At 40.2% G+C, this 20000-nt stretch overlaps 1 protein-coding gene across 14 annotated transcripts in view; it reads left to right on the top strand.

Annotated features, from left to right (window-relative positions):
- LOC106868675 (uncharacterized) overlaps nt 1-20000 on the top strand; it is a 494698-nt gene that overhangs the window by 279973 nt on the left and 194725 nt on the right. For all 14 annotated transcript variants that reach the window (XR_016238757.1, XR_016238755.1, XR_016238756.1 and 11 more), the window contains 2 exons: nt 4418-4547; nt 14832-14977. Coding sequence is in view for 9 of the 14 variants with exons in the window: in XM_089343951.1 (XP_089200077.1) it covers nt 4418-4547; nt 14832-14977 (276 nt within the window). In the remaining 5 variants the exon portion in view is untranslated. The remainder of the gene's footprint in view (nt 1-4417; nt 4548-14831; nt 14978-20000) is intronic.

The following is a 20000-nucleotide window of genomic DNA, read 5'->3' as shown; positions in this document are numbered from 1 at the left end:
GTGACCACGTCGAGTGCCCTCCTTTTCCAATGACTCAACTCTAATATCTAGTTTACAAATCCAGGTCAGATCGGCCTGTCTGTGTTTCTCCAATCAACCGGACATCATCAGCTGTCATGTTTTTGCATTTGCAGTGAGAAAAAATGTGTGCACTGTTTGTGTGATGTAGAAAGTACTGGAGCAGCAACAACAATGAAGACAAAAAAACACCTCCACCACCACCACCACCACCACCACCAACAACAACAACAGCAACAATAACCACCACTACTATTACTTCCAACACTGCCACTGCAACTACTACTACTACTACTACTACTACTACTACTACTACTACTACTACTACTACTACTACTATGACGATGACAACGACAACGACGACGACCACCACCACCACCACTACTACTACTAGTTAAGAAGTTTGTTTTACAAACTACTGGCCTTTGTGTTCAATTCAAAACTGTGGCGCCAGTTCAACCTAAGCCTTGGGGTTGAAATTTGGTAGAGGGAAACTGAAAGAAGCCTATTGTGTGTTTGTCTGAGTGCATGTGTGTATGTGTTTGCGTGTGCATATATACGTACAAATATATATATATATATGTTGTGTGGTAAGAAGCTTGCTTCCCAACCACATGGTTCCGGGTTCAGTCCCACTGCGTCACACCTTGGGCAAATGTCTTCTACTATAGCCTTAGACTGGCCGAAGCCTTGTGAATGGAAACTGAAAGAAGCTCGTCGTGTGTGTGTGTGTGTGTGTGTATGTATGTGTCCACTAGCACTTCACAACTGGTGCTGGTGTATTTTTGTTCCTGTAATGTAGCAGTTCAACAAAAGACACCAATAGAGTAAGTACTAGGCTTCAGAAATAAGTCTTGCACCCGACAAATTCTCCAAAAGTACTGATGAGATAAAAAAGAAAAAAACACACCTAACAAACTATTTCAAACCTTAAGAACCAAACAGTTACGTACTTCGTGGTATAACATGATTTTTGTCCTTGGGTAGCAACTGTAATTTTCTATTTGCTTACCCCTAGAAAGTATGGAAAATGACTAATATTTCCTTCAAACTTTTCTTACATTTATTCAAATCCCTCTCAACACATGGCTCTGATGCTCCCCCACTACTCCTGCTCATCATCAGAGATGCACATATTGTCAGCCTCTAAGATACATGCTCAAGTGGTTAAGGTCAAGCAACTGACAAGCAAATCTGTGGCATTGAGCAGAATATTTGCTATAATGATATTTCTGCGTCAGCAACTCAGTACTGAATCTGTCTGAAATGCAACTGAAAATAGGTCAGTTTCAAAACATTAATGTCCAGGTAACAAAGGCAAAGTTTGAAGGGAATAGTAGTCATTTCCTTTGATTTCTAGATAGAAACAAATAGGAAATAACATTTACTGACCAGAGACAAAAGAAAACCAAGAGCGCTCAGAGAGCACAAACCTCTGCCAAGGCAACACCAATGTCCTCTCAATGATTAGCCAGGGATGATTTTTTAAATGAGAATATCTGAAATAAACTCGACTGCTCTCACAAACGAGAATACTAAAAATGAACCTGACCGCTCTCAAAAACTAAGTAAAACAAAAAACGGAAAAATAATCCTGAATCCTTGTTCGGTACCAGATCAATCCCAAAATCTAATCAGTTTGTGCCAGTCATGAGGCCAAATATCACTGACCGTTTCATCCAAATCCATCCAGCAGTTCTTGAGATATCTTGTCCACAGACAAACAAACAAACGTGACTGAAAACAGTACCTCTGCCTTTGCTAAGGCAGAGCTAATAAATAAAAATTTTGTTACACACTGTTATCAGTTATTTTTAAAATTTCACTCTCAGGTTATTTCAAACATTATAACCATTTGATTAATTAATGAATTAATTATCACATTTTAATTAATGCTGCTTAGCATAGTTCTAATGAGAATTCATACGATGGAAGATATGCTATTCTTTTTTCTCAACTCAGGTGTAATCACCCTCGCTCCCCACCGCAAACAAACAACCTCCACCTTTCTCTTCACACACACAAGTTGACTTTGCCTTTCATCCTTTCGGGGTCAATAAAATACAAACCAGTGGAACACTGGGGTCGATATAATCAACTAGTCCCCTCCTCCTAAAGATTTAAGGCCTTGTGCCTATAGTAAAAAGAATTATTATTATTATCATCATTATTATTATTATTATTATTATTATTATTATTATTATTATTATTATTAGTTGTCAACAAGTTAACTATTTCGCCAATCAACTAATCAATTGTGTTAATTGTGTAGCCAATCATTCAATTAGCTAATTTTGTCAAAGTCGTTTCGTCACTATTTGCAACCTGATCTGTGGACACGCCCTCTCTGATAGACAAACCGAGCTAATTGATTGTTTGACCGAATGATTAACGAAACAATTGATTAGTTACTCAGTTTAATATATAAAATTGAGGGATCTTGTCCTGCAAGTTACTTGGTGAGCTTACTGCTGCTGAGGCCACATTAAAAGAAAAGGGGACCCAATACACCTTGTAAAGTGGTGGGTGTTAGGAAGGGCATCCAGCTGTAAGAAGTGTAGAAACCCTGCCGAAACAGAGAGCAGAGCTTCGGTGCAGTCTTCGGACTTGGAAAGCGGGCATTAAATGATGGTGATGATGATGATGAGGATGATGATGATGATGGATGATGGATGATGGTGATGATGGATGATGGATGATGGATGATGATGATGGTGATGATGATGGATGATGGTGATGATGGTGGTGTTGGTGGTGGTCGTGATGATGATAGTGATGGTGATGATGATGATGATGATGATGATGATGATGATGATGATGATGATAATGATGATAATAAGGGTTTAATGAATTTAATAATAAAGTGAAATGGGACCATTTATATATATATATATATATATATATATATATATATATATATATATATATATATATATATATATATATATATACATATATATATATGTATATATAGGATGGACCTCCCCACTGAAGACGACATATGAGCATTCAGCTTTTGCTGAGCAACCTGCACAAATGATTCGCTTACACATCAGCTCACTCTTTCCATCATATTGACATTGTCTGAATGGGTGCACAGTGTGCCATGCGGCAGTGTCGAAGTGATCGCAAAGCAACATGAGATGAAGTGTTTCGCTCATGAACACAATGCACCTCCCAGTCTAGGAATTGAAACCATAATCACTAGATCATGAGTGCGACATCCTAACCACTAAGCCATGCATGGGTTGGACGGTTTGACTGGGGACTGGCAAGCCAGAAGGCTGTACCAGGCTCCAATCTGATCTGGCAAACTTTCTACAGCTGGATGCCCTTCCTAACGCCAACCACTCCAAGAGTGGAATGGATGCTATTTATGTGCCGCCGGCACGGGGGCCAGTCAGGCAGTGCTGTCATTGACCATGCTTGAATGGTGCTTTTTACATGCCACTGGCATGGGAGCCAGTCGTGCTGGATCCAGTCAGGCTGTTTATGATGCACTGGCATAGGCCATGGGTTATGGTCTCACTTGGCTTGCCAGGTTTTCTCAAGCACAGCAGATCTCCAAAGATCTCACTATTGCCTCGGTGAGGCCTAATGTTCAAAGGTCGTGCTTCACCACCTCATCCCAAGTCTTCCTGCGCCTACCTCTTCCACAGATTTCCTCCACTGCTAGGGTGTGACACATTTTCACACAGCTATCCTCATCCATATGCAACACATGATCATACCAGCGCAGTCGTCTCTCGTGCACACCACATCTGATGTTTCTTAAGTCCAACTTTTCTCTCAAGGCACTTACACTCTGTCGTGTATGCACACTAACATTACAGCCTTGTGAATGAATTAGGTAGACGGAAACTGAAAGAAGCCTGTCGTATATATATATATATATATATATATATGGGGGGGGGGAGATTTTGTGCATTTGTGTGTGTGTGTTTGTGTGTCTGTGTTTGTTCCCCCACCATCGCTTGACGACCAATTGTTGGTGTGTTTATGTTCCCGTAAGTAAGCAGTTCAGCAAAAGAGACCGATAGAATAAGTACTAGGCTTACAAAAAATAACTCCTGGGGTCAATTTGGCCGACTAAAGGCGGTGCTCCAGAATGGCCGCAATCAAATGACTGAAAGAAATAAAAGAATACAGTGTGAGATAAATTTAATATGCATGGTTTTATCTCATGGTTTCTCAAAGACCGGTGTCCTGTTCTTCAAATAAGGTTGATCACAGGTAGTCAGCTTGATGGATTGCTTGGAAACACTGGCAAGCGATACAGATGTTCTCAGATATTGTGTTTCCATGGCATGAAACTATCAGTGATCAAATTTAAAGATTGTATACACACACACATATATTTGTTTTATTTCTAATGTTTTGTACTCTCTGTCTTTTGCAGATTTTGGGTTAAGCAATACGTTTTCTAAAGACAACCTTATGAAAACCCACTGCGGATCACCAGAATATGCTGCACCAGAATTATTTAATCCTTCCGAGAAATATGGGCCAGAAATCGATATTTGGAGCTTGTAAGTTTACTTCATGTACATACACACACACACACAAACATATATACAGGGTGTGGTGAATAAATTGTCGTACTGACATTTCATTTTTGGAAGTTTAATACCGTATACTCATACACATAGTTTTAAAAGTGTATCAACTTCAATAGAATTTAATTTGTCATACATATATATTTTACGAGGGTGAGTCAAAAAATAATACCATTTTGTTTAGGACATGTATAATTACCAACACAGGAACATGTATCATACACCAAAATGAAGCTGGTCCTCTGTGGATCACATTCCTACTTCTCAACATAGTCACCGTTTCTCTCAATCGCTATGTTCCACCTTCAAATGAGTGCATGTATCCCTGCCCCGTTAAATTCTGTTGACTGTTCTTTGAGCCAGTCCTTCACTACAGTTTTCACTTCCACGTCTCTGGACTACCATCGTCACTGGACTATCATTGTCACTGCACTATCATCTCTTCAGCCCCACGAAAGAGGGTTTGAGAGGCAAACATTATTCCAGTGACGAGGAAGTGAAAACTGTAGTGAAGAAGTGGCTCAAAGAACAGTCACCAGAATTTTACGGGGTAGGGATACATTCTCTCATTCGAAGGTGGAACATAGCTATTGAGAGAAATGGTGACTATGTTGAGAAGTAGGAATGTGATCCACAGAGGACCAGCTTCATTTTGATGTATGATACATGTTCCTGTGTTGGTAATTATACCTGTCCTAAACAAAACGGCATTACTTTTTTACTTACCTTCGTATTTACCAAAATTATATGAAAATATCTTGAAATACAAAAGAGTAAACTTGTTCAATAAAATCACTTCTTGCTTCAACCACGGCCTTCAGACTACTTTGGAATCTCTTGCAACTCTTCTGGACGGTCTCCTTGTTTAAGTTTGCCTTCAGTTCATCTTTGGTGTCACAAAGAGTTTTGTTGGTCTCTCATTCAACGCATAATGATCAAAGGAGTTGCAGTCTGGAGGGTTAGGTGGCCAGATGTTAGGGATATTGTGGTCACAGAAATGGTCTTACATCCATGACTGGGTTCTTCTGCTTGTGTAGCATGGTGCAAGAGTCCTGTTGCCAGACATAGGGTTTTCCAACAGTCACCCTCTTGACCTAGAGCAGCACTATCTACTCCAGGCATTTGAGGTTGGCCTCCGTGTTGTGGCTGTGGTGGCATGGGAAGATGAATGGGGGCATAACGTTAGCATCACTAGTGATCACTCCAAACACTATGATGCTGACTGAATGTTTTATTTTTCTCACACTCAGTACATTTTGGGGACACAGCGAGCCAACGGTTGTTCTGTGTGTCCACCATCTGATTCTGGCAGAATTTTTTCTCACCTGAGAAAAACCAAGCATGTTCAGTTGGAGGGGATGCCTGAGTTTGTTCAAAAGCTTCATATCATGGTCTTTCCTCTTGTCTTTGATGGCTTGGGATAAAAATTGGCCCTTTCTCATCTTGTAGGAGGAATACTGAATGTCTTCATGCACTAACTGTCTGATAAGAAACTCAGACACTCCCATGTTCCTGGCAATGGACCTGATTGACTTGGAGGGATCATTGTCAATCATGGCCTGGATCTCACTGACAAATTCAGGAGTTCTTTTCTTATTAGAACAATCAGAATGAGTTTTCCAAGCTGCCGTACCCTCGTAATCACCATTAAATTCATCCAACTCTTTCCAAATTTCTGGCAAAGTGAATTGCATCATGGTTGTGTTTCTTTAACAGGCAGTGCCCAACTGGCCCTACTGTACCGTGTAGTTAACAAAATACAATGTATATGCATGAAATTAATGCACATACAATGCACATGCATGAAATATAAAATATAATTTACCCATCACACCTTATATCATCATCATCATCATCATCATCGTTTAACGTCCGCTTTCCATGCTAGCATGGGTTGGACGATTTGACTGAGGACTGGTGAAACCGGATGGCAACACCAGGCTCCAATCTAATTTGGCAGAGTTTCTACAGCTGGATGCCCTTCCTAACGCCAACCACTCAGAGAGTGTAGTGGGTGCTTTTACGTGTCACCCGCACGAAAATGGCCACGCTCGAAATGGTGTCTTTTATGTGCCACCCGCACAAGCCAGTCCAGGGGCACTGGCAACGATCTCGCTCGAAAATCCTACGGGAGCCAGTCAGGCGGTACTGGCAACGGCCACGCTCAAAATGGTGCATCTCATGTGCCACCCGCACAAGAGCCAGTCCAGGGGCACTGGCAACGATCTTACTTGGCTTGCCGGGTCTTCTCACGCACAGCACATTTCCAAAGGTCTCGGTCAGTAGTCATCACCTCGGTGAGGCCCAATGTACGAAGGTCTTGCCTCACCACCTCAGCCCAGGTCTTCCTGGGCCTACCTCTTCCACGGGTTCCCTCAACTGTTAGGGTGTGGCACTTTTTCACGCAGCTATCCTCCTCCATTCTCACCACATGTCCATACCAGCGCAATCGTCTCTCTTGCACGCCACAACTGATGCTTCTAATGTTCAGCTTTTCTCTCAAGATACTTACACTCTGACGGGTATTCACATTGACATTACACATCCAACGGAGCATACTGGCTTCATTCCTTGCGAGCTTACGTATGTCCTCAGCAGTTACAGCCCATGTTTCACTGCCATGTAGCATGGCTGTTCGTACGCATGCGTCATACAGTCTACCTTTTACTCTGAGTGAGAGTCCCTTTGTCGCCAGCAGGGGTAAGAGCTCTCTAAACTTTGCCCAGGCTATTCTTATTCTAGCAGCTACACTTTCAGCGCACCCACCCCCACTACTAACTTGGTCGTCCAGATAGCGGAAGCTATCGACTACCTCTAGTTTTTCACCCTGGAATGAGATAGAAGTTGTTTCCTGTTTGTTTACAGTCTTTATTGCACCTGAACATCGGCCACAAACAAAAACTAACTTGCTAGTTAACCTGCCTTTGATGTTGCTGCACCTCTTATGTGTCCATAGCTTGCACCGGGTACATCTTATAGAGTTACTACCTACTCCTTTTCTACATACTGAGCAGGGCCATCTACCTGAAGGGGTTTGTGTTTTATCTACCTTCCTACTTATTAGGATTTTGGTTTTAGCTGGGTTGACTCTAAGGCCCTTCAATTCTCGACCTTGCTTCCACACCTGAAACTTCTCCTCTAGTTCTGATAGTGACTCCGCAATTAGGGCAAGGTCATCAGCATAGAGGAGCTCCCAGGGGCAACCTGTCTTGAACTCCTCTGTGATTGCCTGGAGGACTATGATAAATAAGTGGGGGCTGAGGACGGAACCTTGGTGGACCCCTACCTCTACCCGGAATTCATTGCTGTACTCATTTCCAACCCTCACCTTACTGGCAGCATCTCTGTACATGGCTCGCACAGCTCTCACTAACCATTCTTCTATCCCAAGTTTCCTCATTGACCACCAGATAAGGGATCGGGGGACCCTGTCAAAGGCTTTCTCCATGTCAACGAAAGCCAGGTACAGAGGTTTATCCTTAGCTAGGTATTTCTCCTGCAGCTATCTCACTAGAAATAAGGCATCAGTAGTGTTTTTACCTGGCACGAACCCAAACTGCATCTCATCTAAATTGATTCGCTCCCTAATTAGTTGGGCTATGACCCTCTCTGTAACTTTCATAACCTGATCTAACAGCTTGATGCCTCTGTAATTATTTGTATCTCAAGCGTCACCTTTACCTTTGTAGCAGTTGACCTTGATGCTGCTACACCAGTCATTGGGTATGACTCCTTCGTGTATCACCTGGTTCGTAATACGGGTGACTAGGCTATAGCCAACACTGCCAGATATTTTGAGCATCTCTGCAGTGATTCCTGATGGGCTGGGGGCTTTCCCGGTCTTCATACTCTTAATTGCTTTATCTACCCCGGTACTATCAACTCGGATAGCTGGTCCCTCTATTGGGTCGACATACGGCAGGCTCTCTTCCTCCCATTCATTCTCTTTATTAAGCAATCTATATATATATATATATATATATATATATATATGTATATGTATGTATGTATATATACATGTATACACATACATATAATAAATATATATGTATGTATATATATGTATATCATCATCATCATCATATATATATATACATATATATAAATATTTTCTTCACTTTTTCCCTCTCTTCCTCCCTTCCTTCCTTCCCTATTTCCTCCTCACTCCCTCTTTCATTCTCTACTGTTTTAATATATATATATATATATATATATATATATATATATATAGATAGATAGATATAGATATAAATATAGATATATGTATATACATATATATATATATGTAAATATGTATCTGGTCTTCTGCGGAAATCAGAAACAAGCCTTCTGGACAAAATGGGCAGCAGCATTTCTTTAGATGCATTGTGTTCCAAAAGGATGAAAGGCAAACTCAACCTCAGCAGAATTTGAACTCACAACATAAAGACAGACGAAATACCGCTAAGCATTTCGCCCGGTGTGCTAATGTTTCTGCCTGCTAGCTTCCTTTCTCAGTTCTGTCTCATATATTTCCCTGAAGGAAGAAGGCCTTCCTCTCCTCTGAACAATTTGGCAGCAATAAGTAAAAGTAATGTTGTTATATTTATTTACTTATTTAAAACCCTCACTCCCTACGGAGCATAAGGCTATCGATGGTTTTTCTCTGGGCTGTCTTTCTGCTCATCCCTAGTTGGATCTGGGCATTTTTAGCCCTGTCTCAGTATCCGACCTCCAATTATCTTTAGGGCATCCTCTCTTCCACTTCTCATGTAGGGTTTCAGTGGGCCTGATGTGTAATTCAGGATCTTGGTTTCCCAATGATGTGGCCTATCAGTCATTAAGATTTTGCTGCCCCATATTTTCATATTTTTCCAAAAGGGACAGCTTTCTGCTCCCAGATCTTGTTGGTCATGAATTTTCATCAATGCTTCTGTAAGTTTGCTTTTACCTAGTTGGGTGTGTTGTTCCTACACAGATTCATTTCCTATTTCGTTACTACCTACAAGGGGCTACACACAGAGGGGACAAACAAGGACAGACTAACGGATTAAGTCGATTATATCGACTCCAGTGCGTAACTGGTACTTATTTAATCGACCCCGAAAGGATGAAAGGCAAAGACGACCTCGGCGGAATTTGAACTCAGAACATAGCGACAGACGAAATACCGCTAAGCATTTCGCCCGGCGTGCTAACCACTCTGCCAGCTCACCGCCTTTCATTTCCACCTTTGTGAAGAAGTGGCCCATATTAATCTGGCCTATGACCTTTGACTTGTCCAACAAGAGAGGCCCACCCAAGAACCTGCACTCCTCTGGCATAGTTCTCAGGGTCAGAGAAGCATACAAGCAGTGCTTGATTTAGGACAAATATGGCCCTGTGCTAGTTTAGTTTGGAGGCCTCTTACTTGAATGTCTGACATTTGAAAAATTCATTGTAAAATTTGGGGAGCAGGAAGATGGGCCTGACTGGTCAATGGCGCCTTGTGCTTAAGCACATCTAAGCCCAATGCTAAATTCGGTACTGCATACAAGTCACAACGTCACGACAAGGACTGGACCTTGTGGTAGAAGTAGACTTTTACTGAAATCAGTGTCACTGATCTTGGACGATCTGTGAAGGCCAGGTACAATACTCCTTCCACTTGAACAAATGAATAAAAGCAGAAATTCCGACCAATAGCAATGAATTGTCAGTCTATTTGTGTCCACCTATTTTTGTTGCTGCTGTGTAGTCTCATATCGACCATAAACACGTACAACATATGTCACACGGATAATCAGTTGGAAGACTAGGTTTTTCCACAGATCCATAGATCTAAATAGGCTGTAGCTCTGTCTGGTTTGGGGTTCATATAGCACATTCTGATAAGCTGTGGTTAATTGCATGTGGTATAATATTACTGTCAGATCATATTGGACTCTCTCTCTCTTCTCTCTTTCTCTCTCTGTTGTCCAGTCTATTTCTGTCATACAATTGTTAATTTGTCTGTGATGTAGTCTTGTAGTCTGGATATCTTGTACTCTCACCACTGTCCATTCTTTGTTTGACTTGAAGTGAGGGGTTAATTGTATGTAGAGCAGCACAGCAGTGCAGACTGTCTTTGTTTTCTAGTTTATTCCTGTGTGTCTGTTGCTGTAGTCGTCGTTGTGTGGTCCGAGTTGATCCGTGATCATCAAGTCCAGCTAACCTGAGGGTACAAAGACAACCAGCCAGACAACGAGGTGTGACCCACGAATCAGTTTCGGACTTACCAATTTTGTCGAGTGGACAGACGTTTCAAAAAACCTGGAGCTGGGTCTTTGAGAAAAATTCATGTAGATAAAAAGGGTCTGTGGCACTGAAAAAACTGAGAACCAACCACGGGGTTAAGCGGACAGAAAGCAAGAAAGAAAGAACTAAACTGTAGGCGTAGGAGTAGCTGTGTTGCTTACCAACCACATGGTTCCGGGTTCAGTCCCACTGCGAGGCACCTTGGGCAAGTATCTTCTACTATAGCTTTGGGCCAACCAAAGCCTTGCGAGTGGATTTGGTAGACGGAAACTGAAAGAAGCCCGTCGTATATATGTATATATATATATATATATATGTATATGTATGTGTGTTCGTGTGTCTGTGTTAGTCCCCCCAACATCGCTTGACAACCGATGCTGGTGTGTTTACGTCCCCGTAACTTAGCGGTTCGGCAAAAGAGGCCGATAGAATAAGTACTAGGCTTACAAAGAATAAGTCCTGGGGTCGATTTACTCGGCTAAAAGGCGGTGCCCCAGCATGGCCGCAGTCAAATGGCTGAAACAAGTAAAAGAGAGTAAAAGAGAGTAAAGAGAGTAACTGCAATTGGAAGTAACATAAAGTTATCTGCCCTTAGATTAAAGGAATTCTCTGAATGTTTGCAACTAATTATCAAGTGAAAGGATGGCATTGAACTGGGTGATGGGAATAAGTGGAGTTCAGGGCTCAAACACACATACAGTCCTTTTGACAGGCTTCAGCATAGTTTTCTTTCTATGTTGTGTTGGTCAACTCAAGGCCTTTGACTGTAGAAAACACCAAGAGTGAGTTATATCAACTGCACTATTTTCTTTCCTCTATTAATTTTATTTTGTACTTGTTTGAAAGGACGGTTTCTTTCTGAAATTTTTTTTTCCCCACCAATCTAAATCCCAAGGATGGTAGGTGCTAGGAATGCTTGTCCCTATGTCCTACATATCACATGTAATACACAGGACATCCATGCATCATGTATGCTATACATTCCCATTTTCTGTTTTGAGCTGCCAAAGTAACTTGGGGTTTATGAAAGGAAAGCTTTACATTACTCAGAAGGTTTGAAATAAGGGACAGTTAATAGTCTTGAAACAAGCATAAATGTTTGGGATAAACTTATGAAAATACTTTGGACTGGCAAAGGGATTAATCTGAAGTAGCTTGCTTACCAACCACATGGTTCCAGGTTCAGTCCCACTGCGTGGCACCATGGGCAAGTGTCTTCTACTTTAGCCTAGGGCCGATCAAAGCCTTGTGAGTGGATTTGGTAGATGGAAACTGAAAGAAGCCCTTTGGGTATATATATATATATATATATATATATTTATGTATGTATGTATGTATATGTTTGTGCGTCTGTATTTGTCCCACCAACATTGCTTGACAACTGATGCTGGTGTGTTTACGTCCCAGTAACTTAGCGGTCGGTTCAGAAAGGGAGACCAATAGATGAAGTACTAGGCTTACAAAGAATAAGTCCCAGGGTTGATTTGCTCAACTAAAGGCGTTGCTCCAGCATGGCCGCAGTCAAATGACTGAAACAAATAAAAGAATAAAAGAACACATATAGCTCCAAATTCACATGTATGATTCATGTCTCTAGAAAATCCATCATGTGACATGACAAAACTCATCTAACCCTTCTACCTGACTTGTGTATCCCAAGTGATTCACATGACATATTTCCCTGGCCTCTATGGATCAGATATGACATACATTCCTAATTTCTTTTCAGTCACCTGAGTCAATTGGGGATTCAGAAAAGAGAGCATTATATTCGTTAGAATGTATGAAATATGTTAACTAAAAATCTGAAAGCAAGCAAGGATGTTTAGGACAAAGTTATGAAAAGGCTCTGCATAGGCAAAGGGTTAATCTGAGATTTCACAAAACAGTAATATTGAAATCTCAAACAGCATTGTAAAAGTTTGATAGTTGTCATAGAGACTTTAGTCTCTCTCTATCACCTTTCAACAGCATTTTATATATGAAGAGACATTAGAACAATTTAACAACATAATAAAAAAGGTTTTATTTATGACGATGCTTGGTTTCACAATTCCTGTCATTCAGCTTAGCAGCCGCTGATTAAGTTTTACTTTGGTATTGGAAGGTTAAGGGCTTCCTTGATGCCTGCCAGAGAAGCAAGTAGCTATCACCATCGATAGCATCGTGGTGAAAAGTGCTTCGTGGAGGTGTTGTCATGTAGAAGGTCTGCGCTCAACTCACCGATCTTAAGTACGAGTTTTACTACACATACACACTTGAGGGGCTTCCGGTGGTGAAGTTCCCTGCGCATGTGCAGAATAGTACTTCCTCAATGGCGGCTATAATTTCACGCCACTACAGCATAATCATTTTTAGATTCATGCACATCATTCATGTCTCTAACAAATTCATCACTGGACTCAAAAAGACCCATGTTAATAGGATACACAGGAGACGTTTTCTCTGGCTTCGGTGCATCATAAGGGATACACATTCATAATTTTCTTCAGTATCCAGAGTACTATGGGACTTATGGAAAGAAAGGTTTATATTATTAAGAATGTATGAAACAAGGACTAACTAAAAGTTTGAAAACAAGCATAGATGTTTAGGGTAAACTTATGAAAGCACTTTACACAGGCAAAGGGTTAATCTGAGATTTCACTAAACAGAAATATTGAACAACATAACTGATCCCAGAGTCACTATCCTCATTTATATCTCTAATAAATTCACCATCAGACTCCATAACATTCATCTTAAACCTTTACCTGTTCTGTGTATCACATGTGATGCACAACACAGGTGAGAGTAACTTGGGACTTCTTAAAGAAAAGTTTTATATTGGGTTGGTGCATAATTATTATGGCTTTCTTTCAACAAATTTTATTCAGCAAATAACAATATTTAACAAAAACAAATGGGAAGCAGTAATCGAAGCAGATGGTGAATATGCTCCGGAATAATCATTTAAAGTTGTTTTTGTTTCATGTTGTTATTGTTTTTGTTACTCTTTTTTTACTTGTTTCAGTCATTTGACTGCGGCCATGCTGGAGCACCGCCTTTAGTTGAGCAAATCGGCCTCGGGTCTTATTCTTTGTAAGCCTAGTACTTATTCTATCGGTCTCTTTTGCCAAACCGCTAAGTTCCGGGGACATAAACACACCAGCATAAGTTGTCAAGCAATGCTAGGGGGACAAACACAGACACACAAACACATACACACACACACACACACACACACACACACACACACACATATATATATATATATATACATATATACGACGGGCTTCTTTCAGTTTCCGTCTACCAAATCCACTCACAAGGCTTTGGTCGGCCCGAGACTATAGTAGAAGACACTTGCCCAAGATGCCACTCAGTGGGACTGAACCCGGAACTATGTGGTTGGTAAGCAAGCTACTTACCACACAGCCACTCGAATAAAATTTGTTGTAAAAAAGCTGCAATACTTATAGACCAATCGAATATTATTCAGAGCGTGTGAAAGAAGGTTCTGCTAAACGTTGGCAGACATGCAGGGTCGTTTAAGACAAACTTATGAAAATGCTTTGGACAGGCAAATGGTTAATCTGAGATTGCATCAAAGAGAAATATTAAAAAGAATAACATAAGCGGTTCCAAATTCACTCGAATCATTCATGTCTCTATCAAATTCACCATTAGACTCTGTAAGAGTCATTCTAACTTTTTACCTGTTCATCATATATGATAGACATTTTCAATTTCTTTTCAGCCAACAGAGTAACTTGGGACTCGTGAAAGGAAAGCTTTATAATTACTGAGAATGTATGACACAAAGGGCTAACTAAAAAGTCTGAAAACAAGTACGGACGTTTATAGAACAAACTTATGAAAAATGCTTTAGACAGGCAAAGGGCTGAAGCAAGAATTGCAAAAAAAAAAAAAAGCAGAAAGAAAAACAAAAAAAACAACAACGCTTGTAAATGTACCACACTGCGTTTTAACATTTCTTGATCTGTTTTTCTCTATTTTCAGGGGGATAATTTTCTATACAATGCTGGTGGGAAAACTACCTTTTACAACTCCATCTTCTGACCAGTTTCGAAGAAGAGAATTACAGTCGCAAATTGAGAAAGGCCTTGTGAACTGTCATTTTAAAGAAATGATGCATTTAACACCAGGTATTTCTTTCATACATAGAGACTCATCGAGCTGACCCATGTTTCTTTTTATTCTGTGACTCTTGATTCTTTTTATTCTGTGAATCTTTTAACTCTCTAGGGTCTAAACCAGCCACATCTGGCCAAAGTATTCTATCTACTTTATGTTCAGACTGGCCAGATCTGGCCTCTTACACTATCCTACAATGTCAGTCTAATAATAAGTTACTCTGTCATCAAAATTCCAAAGCTATGAGATAATCCCGGATTAATTTAAAACAATGTGATCAAGGAAACATTACACCTCACAGAATAATCTGAATGCTAAAGGGTTACTCTTATGTTCTTTGAAATTTATATTCTTTTATTCTTCCACTACTTCCTGTCATTAGTCTACGGCTATGCGGGAGCACTGCCTTTTCATTTAGTCGATCATATCAAACACATCCTCTCTTATTCCAGTCACAGACTTATTTTATTGGCCCCTGTTTACCAGCTGTTTACACCTATTGACTTCTGTCCCTTTTCTAGGGGGAAGTTACCTCCCCTAGAAAGCAAACCCAGTACATGGGGTTTACTTTGGACCCCACCTGCTGACACTAACAAAAGGGACATTCACAGCACAAATACACACTAATATAAATACAGACATACATACATGCATATATATGAGTGGTTGGCGTTAGGAAGGGCATCCAGCTGTAGAAACTCTGCCAAATCAGAATGGAGCCTGGTGTTGCTATCCGGTTTCACCAGTCCTCAGTCAAATCATCCAACCCATGCTAGCATGGAAAGCAGACGTTAAACGATGATGATGATGATGATGATGATGATGATGATGATATATATATATATATATATATATATATATATATATATATATAGTTTTAGGGAACAGAACCAAGGTTCATGAACTCATCGATGAAAATCCACTGTCGCATATAGAAAAATTAATAATTAAAAGCACAATAAATGAGTATAATATAATACAAAGTAAATATCATAAGATGAAGATAATAAAATGACTTTAATTGAGTTTTTACCTGTAATTTTGGATTTTGTCCCTAATAGTATTATTATTATTATTATTATTATTATTATTAATTATTATTATTATGATATATATATATATATATATATATATATATATATATATATATATATGTATACATATATATATAACACAAATAATATGTGAGTATATGCATATATACGTACATTTATGTACATACCTACATCTACATGTATATATAGATGCATATCTGTGTACAGGACGTCACAAAAAAACGTGGACAAAATGAAAAACAGAACATAAACAGAGCACAGAAAAACAGACAGGCCACATAGAGACCATTTCCTTCATCAGCTGCCACCATTCTAAAACTATGTGTTTCGAAGAGTTATGTATATGAGGCGATGACAAGTGACGAAGACCTTTGGAGATATGCTGTGCTTGAGAAGACCCAACAAGCCAAGTGAGACCATAACTGTGGCCTATGCCAGTGCTGTATAACCAGCCCATTTAAGTGTACCCTTCAATCTTTGGGCAATAAACTGCACTTGAGAAGACCTGTTGAGGCAAGTGAAGTTATTGTCGTTGCCAATGACAGTACTTCCTGATTGGCACCTGTGGCAGTGGCACATTAAAAGCACCACTCAAGCAAGGTCAATGCCAGTGCTGGCTGACTGGTCTTGTGCCGGTGGCATGTAAAAAGCACCATTCGAGCATGGTTGTTGCCAGTGCCAGCTGACTGGCTCTTGTGCAGGTGGCACGTAAAAAGCACCATTGAAATGTGGTCGATACCAGTACTGCCTGACTGGCCCTCATGCCAGTGGCACGTAAAAAGCACCCACTACACTCCTGGAGTGGTTGACGTTAGGAAGAGCATCCAGCTGTAGAAACTCTGCCAGATCAGGTTGGAGCCTGGTGCAGCCTTCTGGCTTGCCAGCCCTCAGTCAAACCGTCCAACCCATGCCAGCATGGAAAATGGACGTTAAACGCCGACGATGATGATATGTATGTATATATATATATGTATATATATTTATATATATATATATATATATATATATATATATATACACACAAAAGATGGAGGTGGAAATAGCACAGAAGTAAGTCGAAGACATTTTCAATTTAAGATGGAATTTAATAAAAAATTATATAAAGAAAATGTTATCAGTTTCGATGTACCTCACCTTATTTCTTTATTGCCCACAAGGGGCTAAACATTAGAGGGGACAAACAAGGACAGACAAAGGGATTCAGTCAGTTGCATCGACCTCTAGTGAGTAACTGGTAGTAAATTCATCGACCCCCGAAAGGATGACAGGCAAAGTTGACCTTGGCGGAATTTGAACTCAGAATGTAACGGCAGACGATATACCGATAAGCATTTCGCCGGGTGTGCTAACGTTTCTGCCAGCTCGCCGATGTACCTCATCTTATCAGACATCAGTAAAAATATTAAAAGCAGTTTATTTTTTGTCTCGGGGTCAAGAGCGTGTCTTGAACCCCAGACAGAAGATAAACTGATTTTACTTCATGGTGGCCTGAAGGGCTTAATAGATATTCATATCTGTGAAACCAGTGCTTCTCAAACTATCTGGTGTGGCATACCGGCAGTTTTTATTTTCTTTTACCGATGTGCCAGGGACCAGTAATATTTCTTAGTAATGTCAATTTATATCGGAAACAATATATATAATGAATACAATAAAAGTTGACAATTTTTTTAATCTTATACTAATTTTGTAAAAAAATAATACAATATTACATAAGCATTTTATAATGTTTCTTTCTTTTCTGGAAACTCGCCACATATTGACACCTGATGGCTCGTTGACTGGCGCCAGTCCGCGGACCACCACTTTGTGTAGCACTGTGTTAAAGGATTTTTAATATCCACCTCAGTAGTTATCGCAGTCAGGTATTCGCTTCGCTAAGCTTTTTTAAATGTTAGTGTTTAGCCACTAGGGGGGAATTCGTTTTTAGGGAGTTACTTCCCCTTAAAATGTTAAAACAAAGAATCTAGTTCAATCTATGATACATAGGTACACACATAGTTACACACACACACACACACACAAAACACACACTTAGAAATATATACAAGTACGCGCATATTTATACATACATGTACAAACACACACACACACACACACACATATATATATATATACAACATGCATACACACATGCATACATGCACATACATACAACACAGACATGAAACACACACATACATATACAATAAACATACATGCACATCCATACACATACACATACACATGCATATAAGCACACACACACACACACACACACATTGACATATGCAACAGGCCTCCTTCCATTTTCTATTTATCAAATTCACTGACAAGGGTTTGATCGGACATGGTAGACAGAAACTGAAAGAAGCCCATCATATATATATATATATATATATATATATATCATCATTATCATTGTTGTCGTCGTCGTTTAACGTCCACTTTCCACGCTGGCATGGGTTGGACGGTTTGACTGAGGACTGGCAAGCCAGAAGGCTGCACCAGGTTCCAGTCTGATTTGGCTTGGTTTCTACAGCTGGATGCCCTTCCTAACGCCAACCATTCCGAGAGTGTAATGAATGCTTTTTATGTGCCACCAGTATAAGGGCCAGTCAGGCGGTACAGGCATTGACCATGGTTGAATAGTGCTTTTTATATGCCACTGGCATGAGAGCCAGTCAGGCGGCACTAGTAATGGCATATATAAGACATTTTAAGATCCACAGAGATCAGAACTTATCTGCAGCTCTCGGTGGTCCAAACCAGACATGCAATCTATGTGGGTGTCTTTTCAGAGCATTGTCTGGTTTAAAAAGCCACATCAGATGCCATGATGGTTCTAAGGTGTAGGTGCAGGAGGTGGTCAAACTCTGCATAAGGACTGGACAACCACCATACATATAAGTGTGTGTGTGTATCTTTGTGTTTATGTTTGTTCCCCACCACAACTTGGCAACCAGTGCTGGTTTGTTTATATCCCTGTAATTTAGTGGCTCAGTAAAAGAGACCAATAAAATAAGTATTACGTTTACAACTAATAAGTCCTGGGGTTGCTTTGTTCAACTAAAGGCACTGCTCCAACATGGCCACAGTCAACTGACTGAAACAAATAAAAGAATAAAAGAATAGGTACAGGAGTGGCTGTGTGGTAAGTAGCTTGCTTACCAACCACGTGGTTCCAGGTACAGTCCCACTGTGTGGCACCTTGGGCAAGTGTCTTCTACTATAGCCTCAGCTCGACCAAAGCCTTGTGAGTGGATTTGGCAAATGGAAACTGAAAGAAGCCTGCTGTATATATATATATATATATATATATATATATATATATATATATATATATATGGAGTGGCTGTGTGGTAAGTAGCTTGCTTACCAACGACATGGTTCCGGGTTCAGTCCCACTGCGTGACATTTTGGGCAAGTGTCTTCTGCTATAGCTTCAGGCCGACCAAAGCCTTGTGAGTACATTTGGTAGACGGAAACTGAAAGAAGCCCGTCGTATATGTATATATGTGTGTGTTTGTGTGTCTGTGTTTGTCCCCCCCAACATCGCTTGACAACCGATGATGGTGTATTTATGTCCCCGTAACTTAGCGGTTCGGCAAAAGAGACCGATAGAATAAGCACTAGGCTTACAAAGAATAAGTCCTGGGGTCTATTTGCTCGACTAAAGGGCGGTGCTCCAGCATGGCCACAGTCAAATGACTGAAACAAGTTAAACAGTTATATATATATATATATATATATATATATATATATATATATCGTTCTGCGTGCGTGGGTATCTTTGTGTTTGTACCCCATCAGTGCTTGATAGCCATTAGATTGTTTGTTTAAGACCCTGCCAACTAGCGGTTCGACAAAACGGGGCCGATAGAATAAGTGTCTGGCTTGCAATAAAATAATTACTGGGCTCGATTTCTTTGACTAAAAACTTTTCAAGGTGGTGCCCAAGCATGGCCACAGTCTAATCTCTGAAACAAGTGAAAGATGA

Source organism: Octopus bimaculoides, chromosome 28 (assembly GCF_046866305.1).
Source record: "Octopus bimaculoides isolate indiv1 chromosome 28, ASM4686630v1, whole genome shotgun sequence".
In the NCBI taxonomy this organism is placed as follows: Eukaryota; Metazoa; Mollusca; class Cephalopoda; order Octopoda; family Octopodidae; genus Octopus; species Octopus bimaculoides.
The sequence above is the reverse complement of the archived record's forward strand: the minus strand, read 5'-3'. Positions and strand labels throughout refer to the sequence as shown.